Genomic DNA, 20,798 nt, shown 5'->3' on the forward strand with positions numbered 1-20,798 from the left:
CTTCTCCACGTGCAGGAGTCCTTGCCCCAGCTGGATTACGAGACCTGGGATGTGGTGTGGGGATCTGCAGGTGTAGCAAGCTCCCCATGTGATGAGAAAACAGCGTGTATAAATAAATAAGCAAAGACGAGGTATGCGCTGAGTGCTGCCCTTGACTCTGGTCACAGGGCTGTTGTCGATGCCTGTGGCATCTCCTGCCCCTCCCTGTCCACCTCCGCTGTCCTGGGAACTGCAGCTGGTTGTAACCTGGCTGACCCGCACCCTCCTTCCTGAGGTGTCCTTGTTTGGATGCCTTTGTGACAAGTTCCTTTCCTTCCCTTATGTGGAAGACCCATTGGCGTCAGAGAATCCCACTGGGTTCCAGGCTTAGACTGCCTGTCCCTGTTGTGTGGCAGTCTCTTCAAATTAAATAGAACCACTGTTGTGCCCCCCGGGGAAACTCCTGCCTCGAGGTCTAAGACTGTCAAACCAGCAAAGCCTGAGTTTTCCAGGACAGGAATAAGAAAAGTGTGCGATTGGGTTATTCAATGTGATACTGAAGAGTGCCGATCCCACTGCCCTTCGGACTCGCACCTGCTGCTGGGATGGGGGCGCTCTGGTTAAAGCGGAAGCCATCCTGGAAAACAGCCCCATCCCTTCACCAGAACCGAGTCTCCAGTGAGCCCTGCTGCTTCCAGGTGGGGAGTGAGGTGACGGGAGCAGTTAGTTCCACAGACACAAGCCTGTTGCTGTATGTCCTTTGCTGTGACTTGGGTTCCCTGATGAAGCAGTGCTGTGTGGAATGTGATGGTGGATGGTGGTGCTGACGGGCAGGGCAGGCAAATCCACGTCCAGAATGTGAGTTTATTCCAGTGAAGACAAATCTCTGCCCCTTCCGTAATGGCAGAGGCCCAGTGTAGTCAGCCTGCTGCCAGGTGGCTGGCTGGTCCTCCTGGGAAATGCTGTTCCAGGAATGCATGCTAGGATCTGTTGTTGGCGCTGAGGCACGCAGCAGGAGGTAGCCTTGTTCAGGGTGAGTCTCTGGCATTGAGCCTATGCTAGCCTCCATCCCTGTCTAGATGGCCACTAAGTTCATGGGTCCCCTGAGCAGGTATGGTGGCTGGGGAAAGAAGCTGACTGCATTCACAAGGCATGCCATTCTGTCCCTCTGATCGTTAAGAGCATCCTCTGTAAGGATTCTCTGGTGGGCACACATGGATACAGATATCTTCACAGTCTGTGCCCACTTTGAGAGGTCTGTCCCCACCCAGATCCTGTCACTAATCTTTCAGTCCTGTTCCAAGTCCTCAACCCTCCAGCGAAGCTGTTAGCTGCTCCCCGTGAACCAACGTGGATCGGTGCTTTGGCCCTTTCTCATCTGGACGAGGCAGACAACCAGATGGGCCAGTCGAAGTCCACTCTCGGGGCGATTTTCCTCCATCGCTGTTCTTCAGAATCATCCCCAGTCGTCTGGCCACAGGGAAGACGGGAGGAGGCCTTGCACCACGTGTCTGTTGAAAGAGTCTGTCATCTGCTCATGCAGTTGACTGTGCCCTCTGGACACTCCCGAGCTCAGTCTCTACATGCCATGTCCACTAGATGATAGGTGGCTGCTGCGCGCACTCAGCCTTAGGGCTGAGCGGGTCACACAGTTCCTTTGGTTGTGCATGCTGCCCCGGAATTAGGTGTTCGGTCTTTGCTAAATCTGAGAAGCGAGCAGAAGCTATTTCTAAAAGGGAGAATAAATATCTGCAGAAGAGAACATTGATTTGATCTGTTCTGAAATCCTGGAGGTCTCTGCTGTTGCTCCCCAGCTGGTCCTTGCTGGAGTTTCCCGTAAAGCATCCTTATTTGCCATGGACACTTGGAGTATCTTCGGATCTTCTGGATCAAGAGATCTGAGTGCTACTGCAGCACAGACAACAGTCTGAACTTACTCAGTTCCCGTTTGAAACTGGGAGCCATATGGTGCCACCAGATGACGGGTCGGATTAACACTCAACTGTGGTACGTGCTGCCTCCAAAACCCAGCAGGGCCTGCCGGGTGCTGGGCCGCCTTCCGCATGGTGAGAGGTGCCGGGTGCAGCAGCTGGTCTTCCGCCTTGAACAGGGCAGCTGGATATGCTTCAGACCACTGAATACCCAGAAACTTCCTTGAGTTGAGGGCCCCTGAGTTTGGAGGAGTTTGTTTCTTATGCTTTGGTTCACTTGTCATTAAAGCAGCTATAGAATTTGCTGCTTCCTTCTTATCAGATCCAATGACAAAATGTCATCCATAGAGTGGGCCAGAGTGATATTTTATGGAATGTCAAGATGGTCAGTATGTCTGTAGACTGTGATAGCAGAAAGCAGAATTAATGCAGCCCTGAGACTATATGGTGAAGGTATGCTGTTGGCCCTGCTGGGTAAAAGCAGACTGCTTTGGTGGTCCTTCCAAATTGGTATGGGGAACAAGGCATTGCCAGGTCAGTGGATGCGGACCTCGTGCCGGGGGCTGTGTTGATTTGCTCCAGTGAAGGTACTGAGCCTGCCAGCAGCTGCGATGGACGGCCCTGGTTAGGTTAGAGCCTCGCGGGCGTCCTCTGAGATCCGTCAGACTGCGCAGGCCCACAGTGCGTTAAGTGGGGATGCGGTAGCGCCTGTCACTGTGGCTGCTTTCAGTCTTTGATGGGAGGGTTCGTCTTTGGATCACGGTAGAGGGGCCGGCGCAGGAGTGAGGAAGGGAGCCGGGCCTCTGAGGACCAGGGCAAGTGTGCCTGGCTGGTGGTGGGCCCTGGAGCGTGGTAGGAGCTGAGAGGGAGAGGAAGGCAGGGCCAGACCAGGGGGTCCAAGGCCCTTGTAAGAGGCGAGACTTTATAGTGTGTCAAGAAACTGCTGGAAGGTTTTGGTCAAGAGACATGATCTAATTGCTTTTGAAAAGATCAATCTGGCTTCGGCTGCCACTGAGGAAGCAGAAAGCCAGAGAGGGCACCAGTCCTTCCCTGGCAGTGAAAAGCCGGACAATCTGCAGAATCATCTCTTCTCTAAGGAGGGCAGTGCTTCCAAGGAGAGAACCCCTGTGGGTGAGCGCAGGGAAGAAGGCAGAGCCGCCAAGCTGCTCGGCAGGCTGTAAAGAATGGCCAAGGGCTGCATGTGCCTCAGCACCAGAGCGGGGAATTCGTGGGGACTGCAGACGAGGGGAGCTGACATCCACTTGCAGATTCTTCTCCACAGACTTCCACTGCACCCTCATGAAAAGAAAGACCGGGCACAGAGTGGCAGACCAGAGAGCCGCCCGCAGTGGACAGGCCTGGGCACGCAGGTGGTGCACAGATGGCGCACAGACCTTTCTTCCCTAACAAAAGCCTTGTCTGGATACAAGTGAAAATCTATTGAGGGTGGTAGGAAGGGAAAGGAAATACCCTCCACTGCGGTTAGCGGGCAGGAAACTGTCCCCAGCCTGACCAAGGAGACGGCTTCTACTCCTCGGGGAGGGGAGGGCCACTGGAAAAGCCTCATTCCCTCACCAGGGAACACAGGGCCTGCCTGAGCCTGAGTCAGAACAGGACGACAGACAGCGCCCCCAGGGCAGCAAGCACCAAGTACACCACCGACCGATGGAGGGGAGAAGTGAAAGGCCCTGGCTGAGACCATGGCCGCGGGGAGCTGCACTGCTGAGGGCGGAGCATAAACCCAGCCCCGACCTGAGCATGTGGTGACAGCAGGGTATTTGAAGCCAGTGAGGCCCTGAGAGGGACCCCAGCAACCAGAAAACCCAGCCCAGCCCAACTCAGGACTCGGCTGACTGAATCCCTCACACTAAAGGCCGGGCCAGGGAGAAGGCGAGTCCATTTCCGGGCACAAATACTGCTTACTTCAGTCTGACTCCTGCCCCCACAAGTCTGGCCTTCAGTAAAAAAACCCTGTGGGGCCCCATCAGTGGAGCCGGATGCGAGGATGAGCTGGGTGCCAAAACCATCAGGCAGGAAATTTTAAATAATTCCGATGAAGGTGTTGAAGGCTGTCATGGAAAATGGGGCACGCTTGCATGAATAGATGGGAGCTTCAGCAGAGGGGTGGACACTCTAAGAAGAGTCACGGGGAAGTGGCAGGAGAAAAACCCAAGGGGAGAGAGTAGGATGCCTCTGACAGGCCCGCCAGTGAACTCGGCACAGCCGCAGAAAGAAGCGTGAACGTTGAAGGCCAGTATAAACCACCGCAACTGAGCACAAAGAAAAAAGAGAAAGGGAAAAAAAACCCTAAAAGAATAGGGCACCTGAGTTGTGGGACAATATCAAACACTTTGAAGAGATAATGGCCAATAATTTTTTTAATAATGAAAAACATCAAGCTACAGATCCAAAAATCTTGGAGAATCCCAAGCAGGATAAATAACAGAACACACCTAACCACAGCAAAAAGCTCCTCGACATGTCCTACTCAAACTGCTAAAAAGTGAGATAAAGAGAAAAATTTGCAGGCACACGTTGCAGAGAAACAAAGATAGGAATCGCGGCAGATGTCTCGTCGGAAACCGTGGAAGCCAGAGACAATGGAGTGACGTCTTCACTGTGCTGAAGAGAGGAAGCCGGCACCCGGAAGCCTGTCCCCGGAAAAAATGCCTCTCAGAAGTGGAAGCGAAATGGAGGCTTCCCAAACACACACACGCACAGAGCTCATTACCTGCAGACGGCACTGTGAGGGACGTTCAAGAAAGTGCTGCAGACAGAAGGAGTGCGATATGAGATGGAGAATGGGGTCTACACACAAAAAGTGATTTCCAGAAATGAAGGTCAATTAAAAGATGCTGTTTTCCTTATTTTTAATCCCTGTAAAAGATACTGAATTTCTAAAGCAAAAATAGCAGCAATGTCTTGCAAGTTTATAGAGTGTGTTGGAGTAAAATACGTACGAGAGCAGAACAAAAGATGGGGCGGATTGGCGTGCGCTGTTGTGAGGTTATACTACATGTGGAGTGATATTATTTGAGGCTTGATTGTGATTAAGTAAAGATGTGTATTGTAAACAACTATTGAAAAAAATTTAGAGGCTGGCCTGGTGGCGCAGTGGTTAAGTTCGCGCACTCTGCTTCAGTGGCTCAGGGTTCGCCGGTTCGGATCCCAGGTGTGGACCTAGCACCGCTGGTCAAGCCATGCTGTGGCAGGCGTCCCACATATAAAGTAGAGGAGGATGGGCATGGATGTTAGCTCAGGGCTAATCTTCCTCAAAAAAGAAAAATTTAAAGAGGCATGAATAGAAAGATCAGTGTTCAGAGAAACCAAGTAGAGTGGTGGTTACCAGGGGCTGGGCATCGGGACAACGGGATAGGTTGGTCAAAGGCACAGACTTCCAGGTGTAAGATTAACAAGGAGGGTCTAAGGTACAGTGTGGTGACTAGCTAACAACACCAGCTCATGTCCCTGAAAGTTGCTAAGAGAATAGATCGTAAATGTCCTCACTATGAAGAGGGGATGAAATGCTGATTGCGGGCTGGGATGGAGGTGTTCGCTAAGCTAGGTGGTAAGCGTTTTGCAATATATAAGTGTGTCTAATCAACACGTGGTACACCTTAAACTTACACAATGTTATATGTCAATTATATCTCAATAAAGCTGAAAAGAAAAAAGCTCAGTGTTGCCATGAAGTAGGGTGGGGCTGGCAAGCCATGGCCCGAGGTCCGAATCCAGCCCCTGCCTGTTTGTATCCATGGGTTCCTCAGCACCCGCTCCCCGTTGTTTGTTTCTCGTGTGGCTGCAGGGGTGCTGCTGGGCGGAGCTGAGCAGTTGCCGAGGACCTGCCCCAGAGACTGTGCTCCACATAGCCCAGGATGCTTACTATCTGATCCCTTTCAGAAAAGCTTCTTGAGCCCTAGGCTAGGGGACAAGGGGGCCATAGGGAAGCCAGTGGAGGCTGGTGCAGTCACCCAGGTGAGAAGTGACGGGAGCCCAGCTTCAAGAGGTTGTGACAAGTGGTGGGAATCAATATATTTTGGAGCTGGAACCAACAGAACACAGACCATGGGTAAAGGGACAGTATTTAGACTTTCAGATTTTCTTTCTAGCAAGGGATCTCTGTCTTAAAAACACAAAAACCAAGAGCTTATACAAAATGTCAATTGAAAAACTGACAAAAGCAAGGTTTTTGTTAGATGGAAGTCGGAGTTGGGCACTCAGCTGCCTGTGTTTTCAGCAACCCTAACTACGCCCCCACCCCCCCCAGACCAGAAACATCCCCGGAGCCCCAGCCAGGTGAGCAGAATCTGAAAACTGTAGAAGGAACGGGACCTGTGCAGCTTTCAGACAAGCCTTAACACTCCAAGCGGCATCTGTGTAGCTCCCAAATGTGCTGCTACGTCTCCGACATCCAGCTACTGTCTACACCAGTGACAGGGTTTTAGCGTCAAGCCTGTAAGAAGCCCCTTGCGTTAGGCACAGTGGTAGGAAAACTGGTGGCCACGGTGTTGCCGTTTGCCATGTTGGGCCGACTGTACAACGGGTCAGACACGTGTCAACAGGTACTCTAGAAGCTCACTTGCCTGCGGACAGAGATGAAGCAGGTGGACTTCGGGAGGGCCTGTGTTCTGGGCCGAATCATGTCCCCCAAAATTCATGCGTTCAAGTCCTAACCTCTTGCACCTCGGAATGTGACCGTATCTGGAGGTAGAGTCTTTACAGAGGTGATCGAGTTAGATGAGGTCATGAGGTGGCCCCAATCCAATATGACCGGAGTCCTTATGAAAGGAACAATTGGACGCAGACACGCAGGGAGAAGCCCCAGGCTGGGGAGAGAGGCCTGGCACAGACGCCTCCTTCCCGGCCCTCGGCGGGGGGAGTCAAGTCCTTGCATTTGGACGTCTCTCAACTGTCCCACGTCACTGTCGGCGTGAGAACCGCCCAGGGTGGTGCCTTGTGCGGCAGCCCTAGGAAGCTCCCACAGCCTGTCGGCCTGCGGAGGGTGGAAAGACAGAGCTCCGCTGTCCTGTCTACACCTCCCAAAGTGCGTCCCCTGAGCTTGTGGTGCAAACAGGTGTGCAAGGTAATTCTGAGTGGTGAAGGATGAGTAGTTTTAATTTGCATAATCGTGTATTTATCTTACAGTGTAAATGCTTCTAAGAATAGGCATTTTTAAGGTTTAAATGCTACTAAAATATAGGTTTCAATGCTAATAAAAATAGAAATATAAAATATAGGTAGCATCTAAAATTTGTGAATACTTACATATTATTGCTTAGTGTTATCACTCAGAACCCATAAAATTTAGCATGAGGTTTAAGTAAGTATGGAAGAAAAGGTGAGTTAATGTAAAGAAAAATATTAAGCAACTAACAGTGCAGGTTGGTGGCTAGAGCCGGTGAAGGTGGGCGCGGGGGAGAGCACGCCCGCTGTGGTCCAGGGAGCAGCCTCAGGCTTGCAGAGCAGCGAGGCGCTCTGGGTTCAGCTTGCCGGCCCCTTCCTGTCCACCCCACACCCCAATGCATACACACGTGTGCACACTTACACGCATATGTGCACGCATACAGCCTCAGCACACACATGCACGCACGTGCATGCACTCTCTGTGCCTCATGCCCTCCCTAAGGAGGCAAGATGGGAATTGGTTTCCTGGAAGAAATGTAGGCAGCCCAGCCCTGGTTCTGGTGCTGGCCACAAATGCTTTCTGCAGGCCAGTCTTCATCTTTCTCCTCTTCCTCCGCTTTCCCTCGTCAAAGAAAGCAAGCAGCAGAGCCCGTGTGCACCCACTGCTCCCCACTGACGGGGCCACGAGCTCTCCGGGCCTGGCGCGGCAGTCCACACGCGGGTCCTCGGCCGGCAGCTGCCGCTGCGTGTGCTGACACCATGAGCCGGGGCAGGCCGGTGAGAGGGGCCGTCCAGAGGCGTCCCAGGGAAGACACGACCACAACCACGACAGTGAGGAGCGGGCAGCCGTGGAAGGTTTTATTTCTACAGAAGGGTTCTTGGGGGCTGTGTCCAGCAGGCGCGGCCGACCTTACTGCAGGTGTGTTTGGGTGATGGTGACCTATAGTGGAGACTTGGGGTAAAGGCAGGGACAGCGTCCTGTCCTGGCACCTCCCCCTCCCTTTCTCTTGCTATCTATCTCCCTCTCACCATCTCTCTCTTCCCATCCCCTCCCTGCTCCGGCTCTCTCCTCCTCTCTCCCCCATCTCTCCCCCAACAACCTCTCTCTTTCGCCCGCTGGCTCAGTCCCCGCCCCCCATCCCTCTCCTCTCACCATTCCCCGCCCCCCACCGTTTCACGTGGCCAGGCCTCCCTCCTGGGCGGGCGCACAGACGACCTCGAGGCCGCCATTGGGGGCATGCGCACAGGGCTGTCCGGCCACGGTCTGGCCGCGGCGCCCCCACCACCCAGCGCGCTCGAGCCCGGGTGTCTGGGGCGCGCCCGCGGTCTCCTGGGTGGGCGCCCTGCGTTCCGGGAAGCAGAAGCTGCACGTCTCCACCGGCTCCGGCGGGCCGCCCGCCGCGCTTCCAGCTTCCATCCAGTGATCTGTGTGCGGGAGGAGAGACGGCATTGGCCTTGTCCCCGACCCCTGCAGCCAGGGGTCAGCAGGCCGGGCTCTCAGCAGAAGGAAATGCTTCTGGGAGACCGTAAACTGTCCTGCACTCCCGCGGTGCCCTCCTCCACCCGGCCGCCCCCAGGCAGCCCCAGCCAGCGCCAGCTCCCCTTCTGCTTGTGCAGGAGCAGGCTTTCACACTTGGCTAACACTCTGTCCACGCCCCCAGGCCCCTAGGGTGGCTACCTTCTCTCGGTTTTGGCCCTGAAAGCCCTGCATCCGGGCAAACCCTCCAGGCCCCTGCAACCTGCTGGCTGTCCCCTGCCCCCCTCCTTCCTCAGGTACCTGTCTCTCCTGGCCTTGAGCTTTGAACCTAATTTCACCAAGACAGGAAAACTACTGCAGGGCTTTGCCCACACCTGGCCCAGGGAGAGCCGACCAAGCGCGCTCCATCTAGAAGCAGGGGCAGTGCCAGCACAGAGGGACGGCCCGTCGCTCGGCCCACAGCAGTGGGAGGGCAAGGACCCCCATTTCATGCTCACCCTTGGAGGACTTGGCCGGAGTCCGACACGGCCCTGGGGGCGGCTGGCAGGAGAACCGGTCCCCCCTCCTCCTGAGGAAGCAGGCCACCGCCAGGAGGAAGCAGCAGATGATGGCACAGAGGCAGAGCCCCAGGGTGCTGTAGACCAGGACCAGCTGGTCGGCGCTCAGCTTCAGCCCTGAGGGTGCTGCAAGACAGCGGGAGGCCCTGAGTTCAGCAGGGGCCCTTCTCTGAAGTGTCCCCCCTCAGGCCAGCAGCCCCCTAGTCCTAGGGTCTTTCTTTCCCCTCATTAGGCCCAAGCGAGCCACATGGCCATGCCCGTGCCCCCGGAAGGCCAAGGCCCCAGCCCCCAGCCTGCTGTGGGCCGCTCTGGCTCCTGGAGAGGCTGCCTCCCTCGCGCACCCTGACGCTCGGCTGATGTGCTGTCTGGACCTGCAGGAAGTCAGCCCCCACCTCAGGCCAGTAGCAGCTTCTTCCAGGACCCTAGAGCTGGCCCCCTCTGGAGCTGGCCCTGTTTGCCGTCTCCTCTGGCTCTGGGATGTAGACCGGGCCGTAGAGGTGGACAGACGAACGAGTGGATGGTATAGTCCAGTCCTGGCCTGGGCCTTCCTCCAAGGAGGAGGTTTGCTAGGGGAGCACGTCCTTCGAGGGCGAGCCAGGTGTGGTTGCTGGAGTCTGGGAGCAGGTGTAACCCACAGGGCCCTGGGGAAATGGGGCACTGCTCACTCTACCTCTCAGGGCCTTGAGTCTCTGGATTGGATGCCAGAGGAAGACTCAGCCCTGAGCCAAAGCCCTCCGCTTGAAATTTCTCCTTGCCCCTGGAGTTGGGGTGTCCCCCGGCCCCAGGAGTGGAAAGGTTAGTGTAATGTGTGTGCAGCATACTCAAGACTGGACCACGTACTAACCCTGATGACGGACTGCCTCCTTTAGTCCCCCTGCTCCTGCGAAGGAGGACTCACGACCCTCCTAGAAACTGAGATGTAATGCACATGCCAGCAAAGTCAGCGCTTTAAAGCGTACGTCCCAGTGGTTTTTAGTGTACTCACAAGGTCATGCAGTCATCAGTACGATGTAATTTGAGGACATTTCCGTCACCCGTGTGCCCTCCAGCAGTCACTCCCCATCCCCCCACAAGTCCCTGGTACCACTGCTCTACTCTCTGTCTCTGTGGATTCGCCTATTCTGGACATTTCACATGAATGGAATCGTGCACTATGTGACCTTTTGGGTCTGACTTCTGTCTCTTAGCATGTTTCTGAGGCTCATCCGCATGGTGGTGTCTCAGGCCTCCATTCCTTTCTACGGCTGAGTAATATTCCAGCGGATGGTCGTTCAGCACTGTTTGTCCATTCACCCATCAAGGCACATCGGGGTGGTTTATGCCTTTTGCTACTGTGAATAATGCTGCTGTGAACACGAGTGTGCAGGCTTTTTTGTGGATGTATGTTTTCAGTTTTCTTGGTGGATACCTGGCGGTGGAATTGCTGGCTCAGAGGATGACGCCATGTTTAACTTTTTCAAGAACTGCCAGACTCTTTTCCACAGCGGCTGCACCATTTTATAGTCCGTTCTGCAGATGACGAATCAAGTCTCAAGTCACACTGTCCCACCTGCAGAGCCGCAACTGGGAGCAAGTCTGATGGATGCCAGGCCAGTGCTCCGGGCCAGCACGCGGGGGCGACGGGGCAGACACTGTCCTCCCTCCTTACACACGCTCCTGACAGTCAGGAGATTTATCAAGAGACAGAGCCAGCAGGTGCCACCCTAGCATTCACAGAGGGAGACGGAAGCTCTCAGTGGGCTGGTGTCACTACCCCAGGCCTGTGGCACTGTCCTTCGTGTCCCTTGCCCAGAGTTCAGAGAGGCTATGGGGGAGCGAAAACAAAGACACTGGACCCACAGAGCTGGAGGGTGAAGCCCTAGGAGGTGAGAGGATCTAGCCAAAGGTCACAGGGACAGAGGACAGAACAGGGTGACGTCCACAGTTCCCAACTACGGGTCTTTCCATCTGCTCATCTGCTCCTACTCACCTCTAGAATCAAATGAAAACATTGTACTGGCTGGGTCCACAGGGGAGAGGCCAGCAGCCTTCACATCAGAGGTGGAAGCCCAGCTACCAGGCTGCTGCTAAGTACAAACCAATTGCCGTGTTGATTCAAAGAGAAAGACTAAACATCTACATGTTTCGGATGTTTTCAGTGTGAATTCTAACACCCAGACCCACTCTGAGCCTGTGGCAGCGAGTGTTCAGAGCTAGTCCCCAAAGAACCGCCTCCCCGTCTCCTGCCCTTCAAATCTGGGCTGGGCTGGAGATTTCATTGCAACCAGGAGAACGCAGCTGAGGTCACCCAGTGCCCGTCCTGGCCTCACCCTGAGAAGGCCTGGCAGCTTCTGCTTTTGCTCTCCAGGGAGCCCTGGGAAGTCTAGCTGGAGAGGCCACTTGGACAGGGGTAGGCCCTGAGACTAGAGAGACAAGAGGCGAGGCCCAGCCAGCCCAGCATCAGAGCCGAGCCTCTAGGTGACTCCACTTCCAGCACCGTCTGCCCGAGACCATGTGGACACCCCAAGCGACACCAGCAGAGGACCTGCCCAGCTGAGCCCAGTCACCCACAGAGCCATGCGACATAACAAATTGTTGTTATCTGCAGGTCACTCAGTTTTGGGTGCTCTTGGATGCCACAGCGGACGACCAGCACAGAGATGCTCCTGAGGGAGTGAAGCACTTGTCCCAGCTTCTTTTCGTCCCTCTTCCCAGACCAGTGATTTGAGATTTCCTGTGGGAAATGAACTAGTTCCTGCCTGGCGACCTCCCCTAACACAAGCTCACAAAGCCCCTGGGCTGAGAAAAGAAACGCAAATCAAAACCCAACAGGGGGCCAGCGGGTGGCAGCGTAGCGGTTAAGTTCGAGTGCTCTGCTTCTGTGGCCCGTCGTTCACGGGTCCAGATCCTGGGGGTGGACCCAGTACCACTCATCAGACCACACTGTGGCGGCATCCCACGTACAAAATAGAGGAAGATGGGCACAGATGTTAGCTCAGGGCCAATCTTCCTCAAGGAAAAAGAGGACTGGCAGCGAATGTTAGTTCAAGAAGAGACTTCCTCCCCCCAAAAAAGATCACACAAAGCTGCCAGGGCTCGTTGCTTCCGGGAAGAGAACCCAAGCGGCTGCGGGGCTGGAGGCTTTTCCCAAAAACCTTTGTGTATAATGCCTTCTTTTTCTTTTTTTAATGATCTGTATGAGTCATCTATTCAAAACAGAAAATCAGCTCCCAGCTGCTCTGAGGCCAGTGCGCAGCTCTCAAGAGTGCATTCCAGGCCTAGGGAAGGAGGCGGAGGCCCACGCTGCGCCACGACAGGAGAGCCGCCCGGTCCCAGGGCCCCTGGGCGCCGCAGCGGTCATGTCTCTGCTCCCCTTTGTTCACTCACAAAGATCACTTGGGTCCACGACCTCGGAAGCTGCCCTCCGCCGGCCTCCATGACCTGGCCACTCGGACAGAGAGGCTCGGCCCGTGCTGCGCGTCTGCTGACCCCGGGAGCGAAGGGGCACAGGCAAGAGTTTTTGTTGGGAAAAGGGTGCGTCCTCCGTCCCTGCGTGAAGATGGGGCCAAGCACCAGCCCCAGGGCGTCCCACGTGGCTCTGGGCGCTCCGAACAGGTCCGCGGCGGTGGCGGCTGATTTCCGAGCTGCTCTCTGTTTTGGTCTTTCGTTTTCAGTGTCTTCAAAGCCCCTCTCACCTGGAAGTAGGTTCCCCGGCGCTGGCCCAGCGCTGTCGCCTGTCGTTCAGCGGCAGGGCGAGCGCCCCCGGGCCGTGGCAGGGCCGGGCCGGGATCAGCCACCTGAGCCAGGCGGAAAGGAGGGCTCGCTCTGGGCCCGCAGCCGCACGGCTTGAGTTGACAGTGGCCTAGGACATGGTCCTGCGCTTCTCGGCCCCGCTCCTTGTCTGTAAAGGGGTGTGACGTTCCTCTCTCAGTACTGCTGTTGGCATCCGTGGTGCGCAGGCGAATGCGTGTGAGGCAGCTAGGCCCGGGCAGAACATTCCAGCAAGTCACCAAGCATCCCCACACCCCTGCAGCTCAGGGGGGGGGGGGGGTGGGGGGTTGGGTGTTTGTCCTTGGGAAGGAGTGAGGCTGGGCACAGGAGGTTTCTGCTCCTCCTCCCTCATGGAGGACCCCCTGCGTGGCTTGTGGCCAGGTGGCGAGGACGGCCGCCCGCAGCCCTGATGCTCCGTGCTTCCCTCGATCCTTGCGTGCTGCCAACGCTCGCGTGAACGTCCGCACTTGAGAGGGAGGTTCCTGCAGGAGTGCGAGCCTCGCTGCCAGGTCCTGGAGGGCCTCCAGTGTCCACGTCCCTGGCCTTTCCCACGGAGGGTGCCTCTGTCTCCTCCGTGCGTGTGCGTGTGGGAGTAACACTTGGCTGCCATCATTCTGGGAGACAAGTTTGGGAAAGGACAGGTGGGGTTGCAGTTTCCAGAATGCCACGTTTCCTGCTCCACCCCCACCCCCAAACCCATCAGGACCTGGCACCCCTGAGCGCCCGTTCTTTCAGTGTCCCCTCCCTGAGAGCGACCCTCTGTCTTGCTGGCAGGAGCGGCCCAGCAGCTGCAGCAGGACAGGGAGGGGCGGCGGCTGCAGGCTTTCAGCCCTTCTCCCTGGCCTGGGTCACGCCTAGGGGCCAGCCCGCTGCTCCCACTCTCAGTGAACCAAGACAGCCGGGCGGTCCTACTCCGGGCCTGCCCACTCCCAAGCTGCGCCGCCTCTGCTCTCCACCCCCCCCCCCCTTGCCATCCGCCCTCTCCTCTTGGGCTTCTGCCCCCAGCGTCTTGTGAAGCAGGTCTCCCTGATGACCCTGCTCCAAGGACCTCGCTCTAGCCCTGGGCAGGCAGAGGGGCGTGGACACCTCCACGGTGACGCTGCATGTCACAGTTGGGGGGCGGGGGGAGAGAAGACACTGCACCCTGAGATAAACAAACGCACAGCCGCTGTCAGACCAGCCATGGGGCACCCAGTCCAGCTCCCACTCCCAAAGGAAGGGAGACTGAGCAACTCCCAGGACAGAAGCAGTGTCATCCCCCACCCCACCATGCTGATCCCGACTTTACGGAAGTGATCCACGCAAGAAAGCGGCTGTTTCCCACCCTGCAGTGCGTCCTGCACACCCCTCAGCCTGGCCGCTGGGTTTCTCATCCCTGATGCTTGTCGTGGGCCAGCCCGCCAGCTCCGAGCTGCCCCATCTCAGCTCTCTTGCCACATCAGCCTCGGTGGCTTCACACCAGCCGCCCCCTGTCGGCTTCAGGCCCACCGCCTGTGACCTTCCTGATGGGGCTCGGGGCTAGGCTGGGCATCCTGGGCTCACAGTGGACAAGCGAGTCCTGAAGGACAGTCTGTGCTGCTCTGACCCCAGCCGCCCCGTGCATTCCTGTCTGGTGGACTTTGATTAAAATGGACTCAAGGACATTAAGGGACTGATAAACGATGAGGCTGGGTTTGGACAGGGGAGAGGAAGAGGCCTGCTTTGTTGGTCTCAGGGATGGTGAGAGGGGCCCCCTGCCTGTGGGTGGAGAGCCCGCAGCCCCCGTCTTGCCCCCGCCCCCGCCATTTCGGTGGGTCAGGGCGCCTTCACCTGGGGACACCTGAAAATGGCCCTTCATAGGGTCCCCTGACCTCCTTGTGGCCAGAGCTGGTGGACATTTGCACCTTCTCTGTGGTATGACCTACTCCTTCTAGAACTTTCCTCCTTGTATGCCTTGGTGAACATCCAGGGTTCTGCTCTGACCCCTGACTGCTCCTCCCCAGCGTGTCTGTGGGCCTCTGTCGGCCCCTGGGGTACAGACTCCCCCACAGAGGGCCTCCTCCTCAGTCCTTTTCTCCCCTCACACCTCCTGGGTCCCCAGGTAGCTTTTTCTATTCCTGTGACCACAACTGCCACCTTATAGGCCAATGAAATCCAAGTTCTCCAGGTGAGATGCTCTCCAGAGCTCCAGACCCACTTGGGGATCCTGGCTGCCCCCAAGGCTGGCATTACCCTCCCATGGGGGGACCCAATTCAGCAATCTCGGTCCATCTTGGTTCCCCCCTGACCCCATGCAGCAGGTTGAATGGTGGCTCCCCAAAGAGATGCCCCCTCGTTACAGCAAATATGACCTTATTTGGGAAAAAAGAACCTTTGCAGGTGTAATAAGTTAACGATCTCAAGAGGAGATTATCCTGGATTAGGGTGGGCCCTAAATTCAATGCCAAGAGTCCTTAGAAGAGAAGGGAGGGAGAGAAGACAGATGACACACAGGAGAAGCCACGTGAAGATGGAGACAGAGACTGGAGTGATGCAGTCACAAGCCAAGGGGTGCCTGGAGGTACAAGAAGCTGTTAGGGGCCAGGAAGGATTCTCCTCGAGAGCCCTCGGAGGGAACGCAGCCCAGCCCACACCTCCATATCAGACGTCTGGCGTCCAGAACTGAGCCTACATTGTGATGCTCTGAGCCCCCAGCTGGTGGCGCTTGTCCAGCAGCTGCAGGAAGCTGGCGCAGCCCCCAGGGAAGAACCATGTTCTGCTCTCTGCGCCCAGTGAGGTCCTGCCAGTGCCTGGCGTGTCCTGTGCACTCAAAACCCAAAGTCATTTGGGCCTCACGAGTACCCTGTGAGGTAGGCGCTGTTGCGATGGTGGCAGGTGGGAACAGTTAGGCACAAGCAGTCCAGAAACTTCCCTGGGTCACACAGGGAGGTGGGGCTGGATCAGGGGCAGGCAGGCTGGCGGAGGGCCCTGCTCACACCTCCCAGAGCTCTTAACTGGGGACCTGGGGGCCACGGATGGAGTAGGGGGCGCCGTGGACTGGGATGAGAAAAACAAATCTTTATTTTCACGGGCTGCCGACTGAAATTTAGCCTTTGCTTCCACTCGACGTGGAGGCCACAGCCCCCGGTTGTCTGAGCAGTGACTGTGGCTTTGTCAAGAGCAGAACCACAGGTGTCTCCGTCCCCACCTCAGTGGTTTTACCCTGAAGTGTCGCCTATGGTCACTGGGAGTTTGAAAGCACTGTCGTCCTCTGGCCAGCCCTCATCCTGCTATTGAATGCATTGATGGAGAAACGCGTAGATTCAATCTGATGTCGCAATCTGTGTGACATCATTTGATTTCACATTTCGTCTGGTTTTCTCTCCTGAGATGCTATTTGGCAGCATCTCAGCACCCTGCTTTCTCTGTGACCCTGGGGGCTTCAGCTTCCGTGCTTGAGAACACCGTCCCAAGAAGGGCTCTGGGCACAGTGCTGAGGCCGCAGGGCTGAGCTGCCAGCTGTGCTGGAGGCCCCCGCTGCTCACCTCATGATGGCCTTTCCGCCCCACGAATCCTGTGCCAAAGCACCTGCCCTCTGTCTCCATCCCAGGGCCTTGGCATCTGCAGCCTTCATTACTGCCAGAAACAGCCTCTCGCAGGGCCCCTGCCGCCATCGCCACCAGCCACCCCAGGGCGGTGGGGGTCTCCCTACAGCCCAGCACTGGCCCTCGCGTTCTGCGGCTGCCCCTGCCTCCGGAGCGTGTCAGTCTCCCCAGCCTGGCAGACGGGCCCTCTGTCATGTGGTGTCTGGTCCCTCCCAGGCCCCCGTCCAGCCGCCCGAATGCCTGCCGCCCATCTCAGTGCTCCTCCTTCCTGCCGCGGTGCTCCTCCTGTTCTGGGGGCCTCGCGCAGTCTCAGCGGTGGAGGGGCGGCTCCCTGGACCGTCCAGCCCCTGGCGGGGAGCTCATCATGTGGGCCTGGAGTCGTCCTCCTGCACCTGTGCAGGCCTCTCCCCTAGGCTGGGAGCCCCTGACGCCAGGATTTGGTCTCGTTCCCCCCAGGTCTGCCTCCAGCACACAGCTCCTCCGCCCCCCGGCACAGCTCCTCTTCCCCCACCAGCATTTGCACGTGTTATTCCCTCACCTGGAACACCCATCCCCCACCATGACTCTGAAACACGTTTTCTTCTTAAGTGCTGGGTGGGCATCTCTGATCCTGACCGAGCGCTCATGCATCAACTCCATGACGACGTGTCACCTCAGTCTCACAGAACCAAGGCTCAGAGAGGTGAAGTAACTTGCTCAAGGTCACACAGTGAGTGAGGGATGGAACCAGGGGCTGCCTCCACAGCCTGCACCACCACCGCAGTCTACCGCCAGGCCCCGCCTCGGGAAGCCTTCCTTGCCCGTCGCACCCCAGGCTGAGCTGTGTTGCCACCCTGCACTGAGATTAATTTATCATTTGCACGAGTCTTGTCCATTGTCTGTCTCTCCCCTCAGACTGTGACGTCCATGGGACAGGAACAGGATCTGCCTTGCTCTTGCTGCCTCCCTCATGCACAGCAAGCCCTCCACAGTTACGCATCAAATGAGGGAAGGCCACTCTGAGAGGCATGCGTGTGGGCCCTGGAGCAGGTTGAGCGGGGCCTTGTAGGGAGGATGAGTGGGGGGACGGCAGGATTCGAGGAGCCCATAAGAGGGCAGGGGACAGATCAGCTCCACCACTGTGTGCAGCCAGATGTGGCCTGGCCACATAGCGCCCTCCAGTCCCCTCAAACAGGTCCACACCTGGTCCCTCCTCTGGGCGTGTGGCCCTGGTGCTTCCTGTTTACAATCGACCTCAAATCCCGCTTCTGCCCCAGCGGCACCCGGAAGCGTCAGAGGAGAGAGCACGGCGGACCTAGGCCCCAGAGCTCCAGCGAGTCTCAGGCAGGGGCAGCGTGCAAGACCGCCACCAAGTCACCGAGGCCCGGGAGCGCCCATGATGTCCCCTGGCCCTGCCTGATACAAGTGGGACAGCTGATGCTGGCTCCCCAACATGTCCTTACAACCCCCATCCACACTTCCTGGGGCATCCATCCCTGGTGCCAAGATGAGGCTCCCAGCTTCTACCCAGTGCCCTCCAGGGCTGGGGCTCGGCTATGGTCACAAATCAGAATAGCTAACCATCTCCCATGGGCAGCAGGTCACCCTCAGGGGGTGACAATCCCATGGACACCACTCTGGGACTTTTGCTCTTGCCGCATGAACAAACTTTGAAACCTACAGACTGGCCCGAGTCCCAGCTCAGCCACGCACCCGGTGTGCAACCCTCAGCTTGTCACGTCAAATTTTGAGACTTGGTTTCTTGATCTGTAAAGTAGGTAGGATTGATCTGAAGAGGAGTCTATTGCATCAGAGGTGAGAAAGGTTCTGGGTTTGGCTGGAAGGATCAAAGGTGTCGCAGACTGCAGGGCAGGCACGGGATCACCAGTAGGAGGAGCAGGTGTGCCCCCACTTTGTGGCTCAGTTCGTCGCTCCCTCTGTGTCCGCACCCTCTGCGTGGGAATGTGCTGTTCCTCCCTCCCTCCCTCCCTCTCTCTCTGCTGTTCTAGATTACAACTCAACATGGCGACAAATTCTTTGCCTCTCCACCCTCCAAGAGGCAGCGTCTGTTTCTCCTCCTTGAACCTGGCTGGCTTTGCAATTTGAGTAATAGCAGGCAGCGGCGATGGTGTAATGCAAGCTCCCAGCCCCTGCGTCCCGAGGCCTTGTGTATTTCTACCTCTTACACTCCTGCCGTTGTCACAAGAAGGACATGCCTTCCCAGCCCGCTGGACCTGGGAGGGGGCTGAGAGACACATGGAGCGGAGCCACCTCTGGCTGAGCTAGCCGAAGACAGCTGGCCCCAGCCAAACCCCAGGCTCCCGAGGAATAAGCCGCCGAATCTGGAGGCTGTTTGTGAAGCAGCAGCAGCTCACGGACAAGACAGCAGACAAGAGAGAGAGAGACAACAGTCCAACCAAGCAGAAGTTGGGGATGGGCAACCTCCCTCATCAGGGCACACGTGGCTCGCCCTTGGGCATCTTGGCACTAGGGCCCAGCCACCTGGAAAGGATGCTATCATGAGGAAGTCACGGCAAAGGGAAGAGATCAATCCGCATGCTTGGAGCTTCAGCCTCTTGTCTCTCCACTGACAGGCCAAGGGCAGCATCATAACATCTCAAGTGTTTACGGATCCACATGGCAGCCCCTCCCGACCTTCCTGACAACACAGAGCAGGTGAGCCAAGAAGTGTCTTCTGGGAGGATAATTAGATCATTTTCAGTGCTTGGCGCTTTAGCAGATGTCCAGTTCATGGGACCTTTCCCACCATATCCAAAGCAGCCAACCCCCACCATCAGCTTTTTTTTTTTTTAAAGATTGGCACCTGAACTAACAACTGTGGCCGATCTTCTTTTTCTTCTTTTCCTTCTTCTTCTCCCTAAAGCCCCCAGTACATAGTTGTATATTCTAGTTGTGTGTCCTTCCAGTTGTGGCATGTGAGATGCCACCTCAGCATGGCCTGATGAGTGGTGCCATGTCTGCGCCGAGGATCTGAACCGGCGAAACCCTGGACGGTGAGCGAACTTAACCACTCGGCCACGGGGCCGGCCCCCATCAGCTTTTGTGTAATACTTCTTCCTTCTCATCCTTAGGAAGTCTCCTTTGCCTCTGAATGGAATAAGAGATCTTGCTCACAAGGCCAGTCCTGCCGGTTACTCGCTGCCCTGTGTCTTAAGAACTCATTCAGCCTCCATGATAAGGCTCCCAACCTCAGGTCTTTCCTCCTCCTGCTTCCTTCTTGCCCACAGACTTCTGGATAATTTGTCTAAATTTTTTTCTCTTCCGTGATGACCCTCCTGGCTTCTGGCCATCTGCCTGGACTCTGGACTTCCCGCTTTGCAGACCCTCGTTATTTAGGCCCGGTGTCTGGCTTTCCCCGCAGTCTGACCCTCCGACACTGTGCAAGCCAGCCGCAGGTGACTTACCTGGACCTGCCTCCGAGCCTCTGTGCTCTGGTCCCTGGTACCTTCCCAAGCCGTCTGACCTGGTTTCAAGCTGGCCCGGCCGCTGCCTCCTGAGCTCCGGGGGCGGGTGCATGTGGCTCTTGAGCTTGTTCTCACAGAAGAACGTGCACTGCTTGGGGTGGCGTCCGCAGATGGAGGCGCAGCTGACACAGTCCCTCAACAGCTGGTCGTAGTACCTGCCTTGCTCCTTGAGGCAACTCAGTGACTCTACGAAACAGAAACAAGTGATGGCACTGGGTGACCGAGACCGCGGGAGCTGCGGGTCTGGCCTCAAAGGGCATCAAAGTGAAAAAAAAAATCACAATCCGGTTCCCCAAGAGCAATTCCCAAATAATCCAGGTCCTTTTCCAATTTGCAAATGTAAGGCTGTGCTGTGCCCCCTAAGTGCTGGTTGTTAGCTGCATTACACACATTTTGATATGTAGTATTTTTTTCTATATGTAGTTTAAAGTGTTTTTACTTTTCATCATTATTTCTTCCTAGACCTATAGCTTATTTAAAAGTGCATTTCTTAGTTTCTAAACATATAAGGATTGTCTCTTTATCTTTTAAATTAGGTTAGCACATCATCACATAAGTTCTTGCAGTTTTCAAACTTCAAAAAGGAGAAGCGCATTTCATGTGACGTAAGGGTCAGAGGGGCAGGAAGGTCGGAAAGCTCGAATGAAGTGTTTCTTGTGTCTTAATGAAGGAGAATTGTGGGAGCTTAACCAGGTGTCCGCGCCAAGGAGCAGCAGGCCCGCGAGCCGAAGCCCACCCAGCCCGCTGGCCTCGGCAGAGCTCCTGGGATGCAGGCGGGGTCTGCGCTCTGCGGGCACGGCTCCTCGTCACTCGTCTTTACAATCAGACTTTCTCTACATGCACCTGTGACGCATGCAGCAGGTGTGAGGGGCGCATTGCAGAGGCGGCGCGAGGCAGAGGTTAAGGGCACAGACTGCAAGGCCCCACAGCCCAGGGGGCCTTCCTTGCTGCAC

At 56.4% G+C, this 20,798-nt stretch overlaps 1 protein-coding gene across 1 annotated transcript in view; it reads right to left on the minus strand.

The window, feature by feature from the left end:
• Window positions 1-4,272: 4,272 nt before the first annotated feature.
• Window positions 4,273-20,798, minus strand: part of TNFRSF13B (TNF receptor superfamily member 13B) — a 43,694-nt gene continuing 27,168 nt past the window's right edge. The window contains exons 3-6 of the mRNA XM_014832312.3: window positions 19,786-20,031; window positions 9,009-9,194; window positions 8,205-8,459; window positions 4,273-7,974 (exon numbers count right to left, since the gene is read on the minus strand). Of these exons, the coding sequence (XP_014687798.1) occupies window positions 8,209-8,459; window positions 9,009-9,194; window positions 19,786-20,031 (683 nt within the window). The 3' untranslated portion in view covers window positions 4,273-7,974; window positions 8,205-8,208. The remainder of the gene's footprint in view (window positions 7,975-8,204; window positions 8,460-9,008; window positions 9,195-19,785; window positions 20,032-20,798) is intronic.

The sequence above is a fragment of the Equus asinus genome, chromosome 13 (genome assembly GCF_041296235.1).
Source record: "Equus asinus isolate D_3611 breed Donkey chromosome 13, EquAss-T2T_v2, whole genome shotgun sequence".
Lineage (NCBI taxonomy): Eukaryota > Metazoa > Chordata > Mammalia > Perissodactyla > Equidae > Equus > Equus asinus.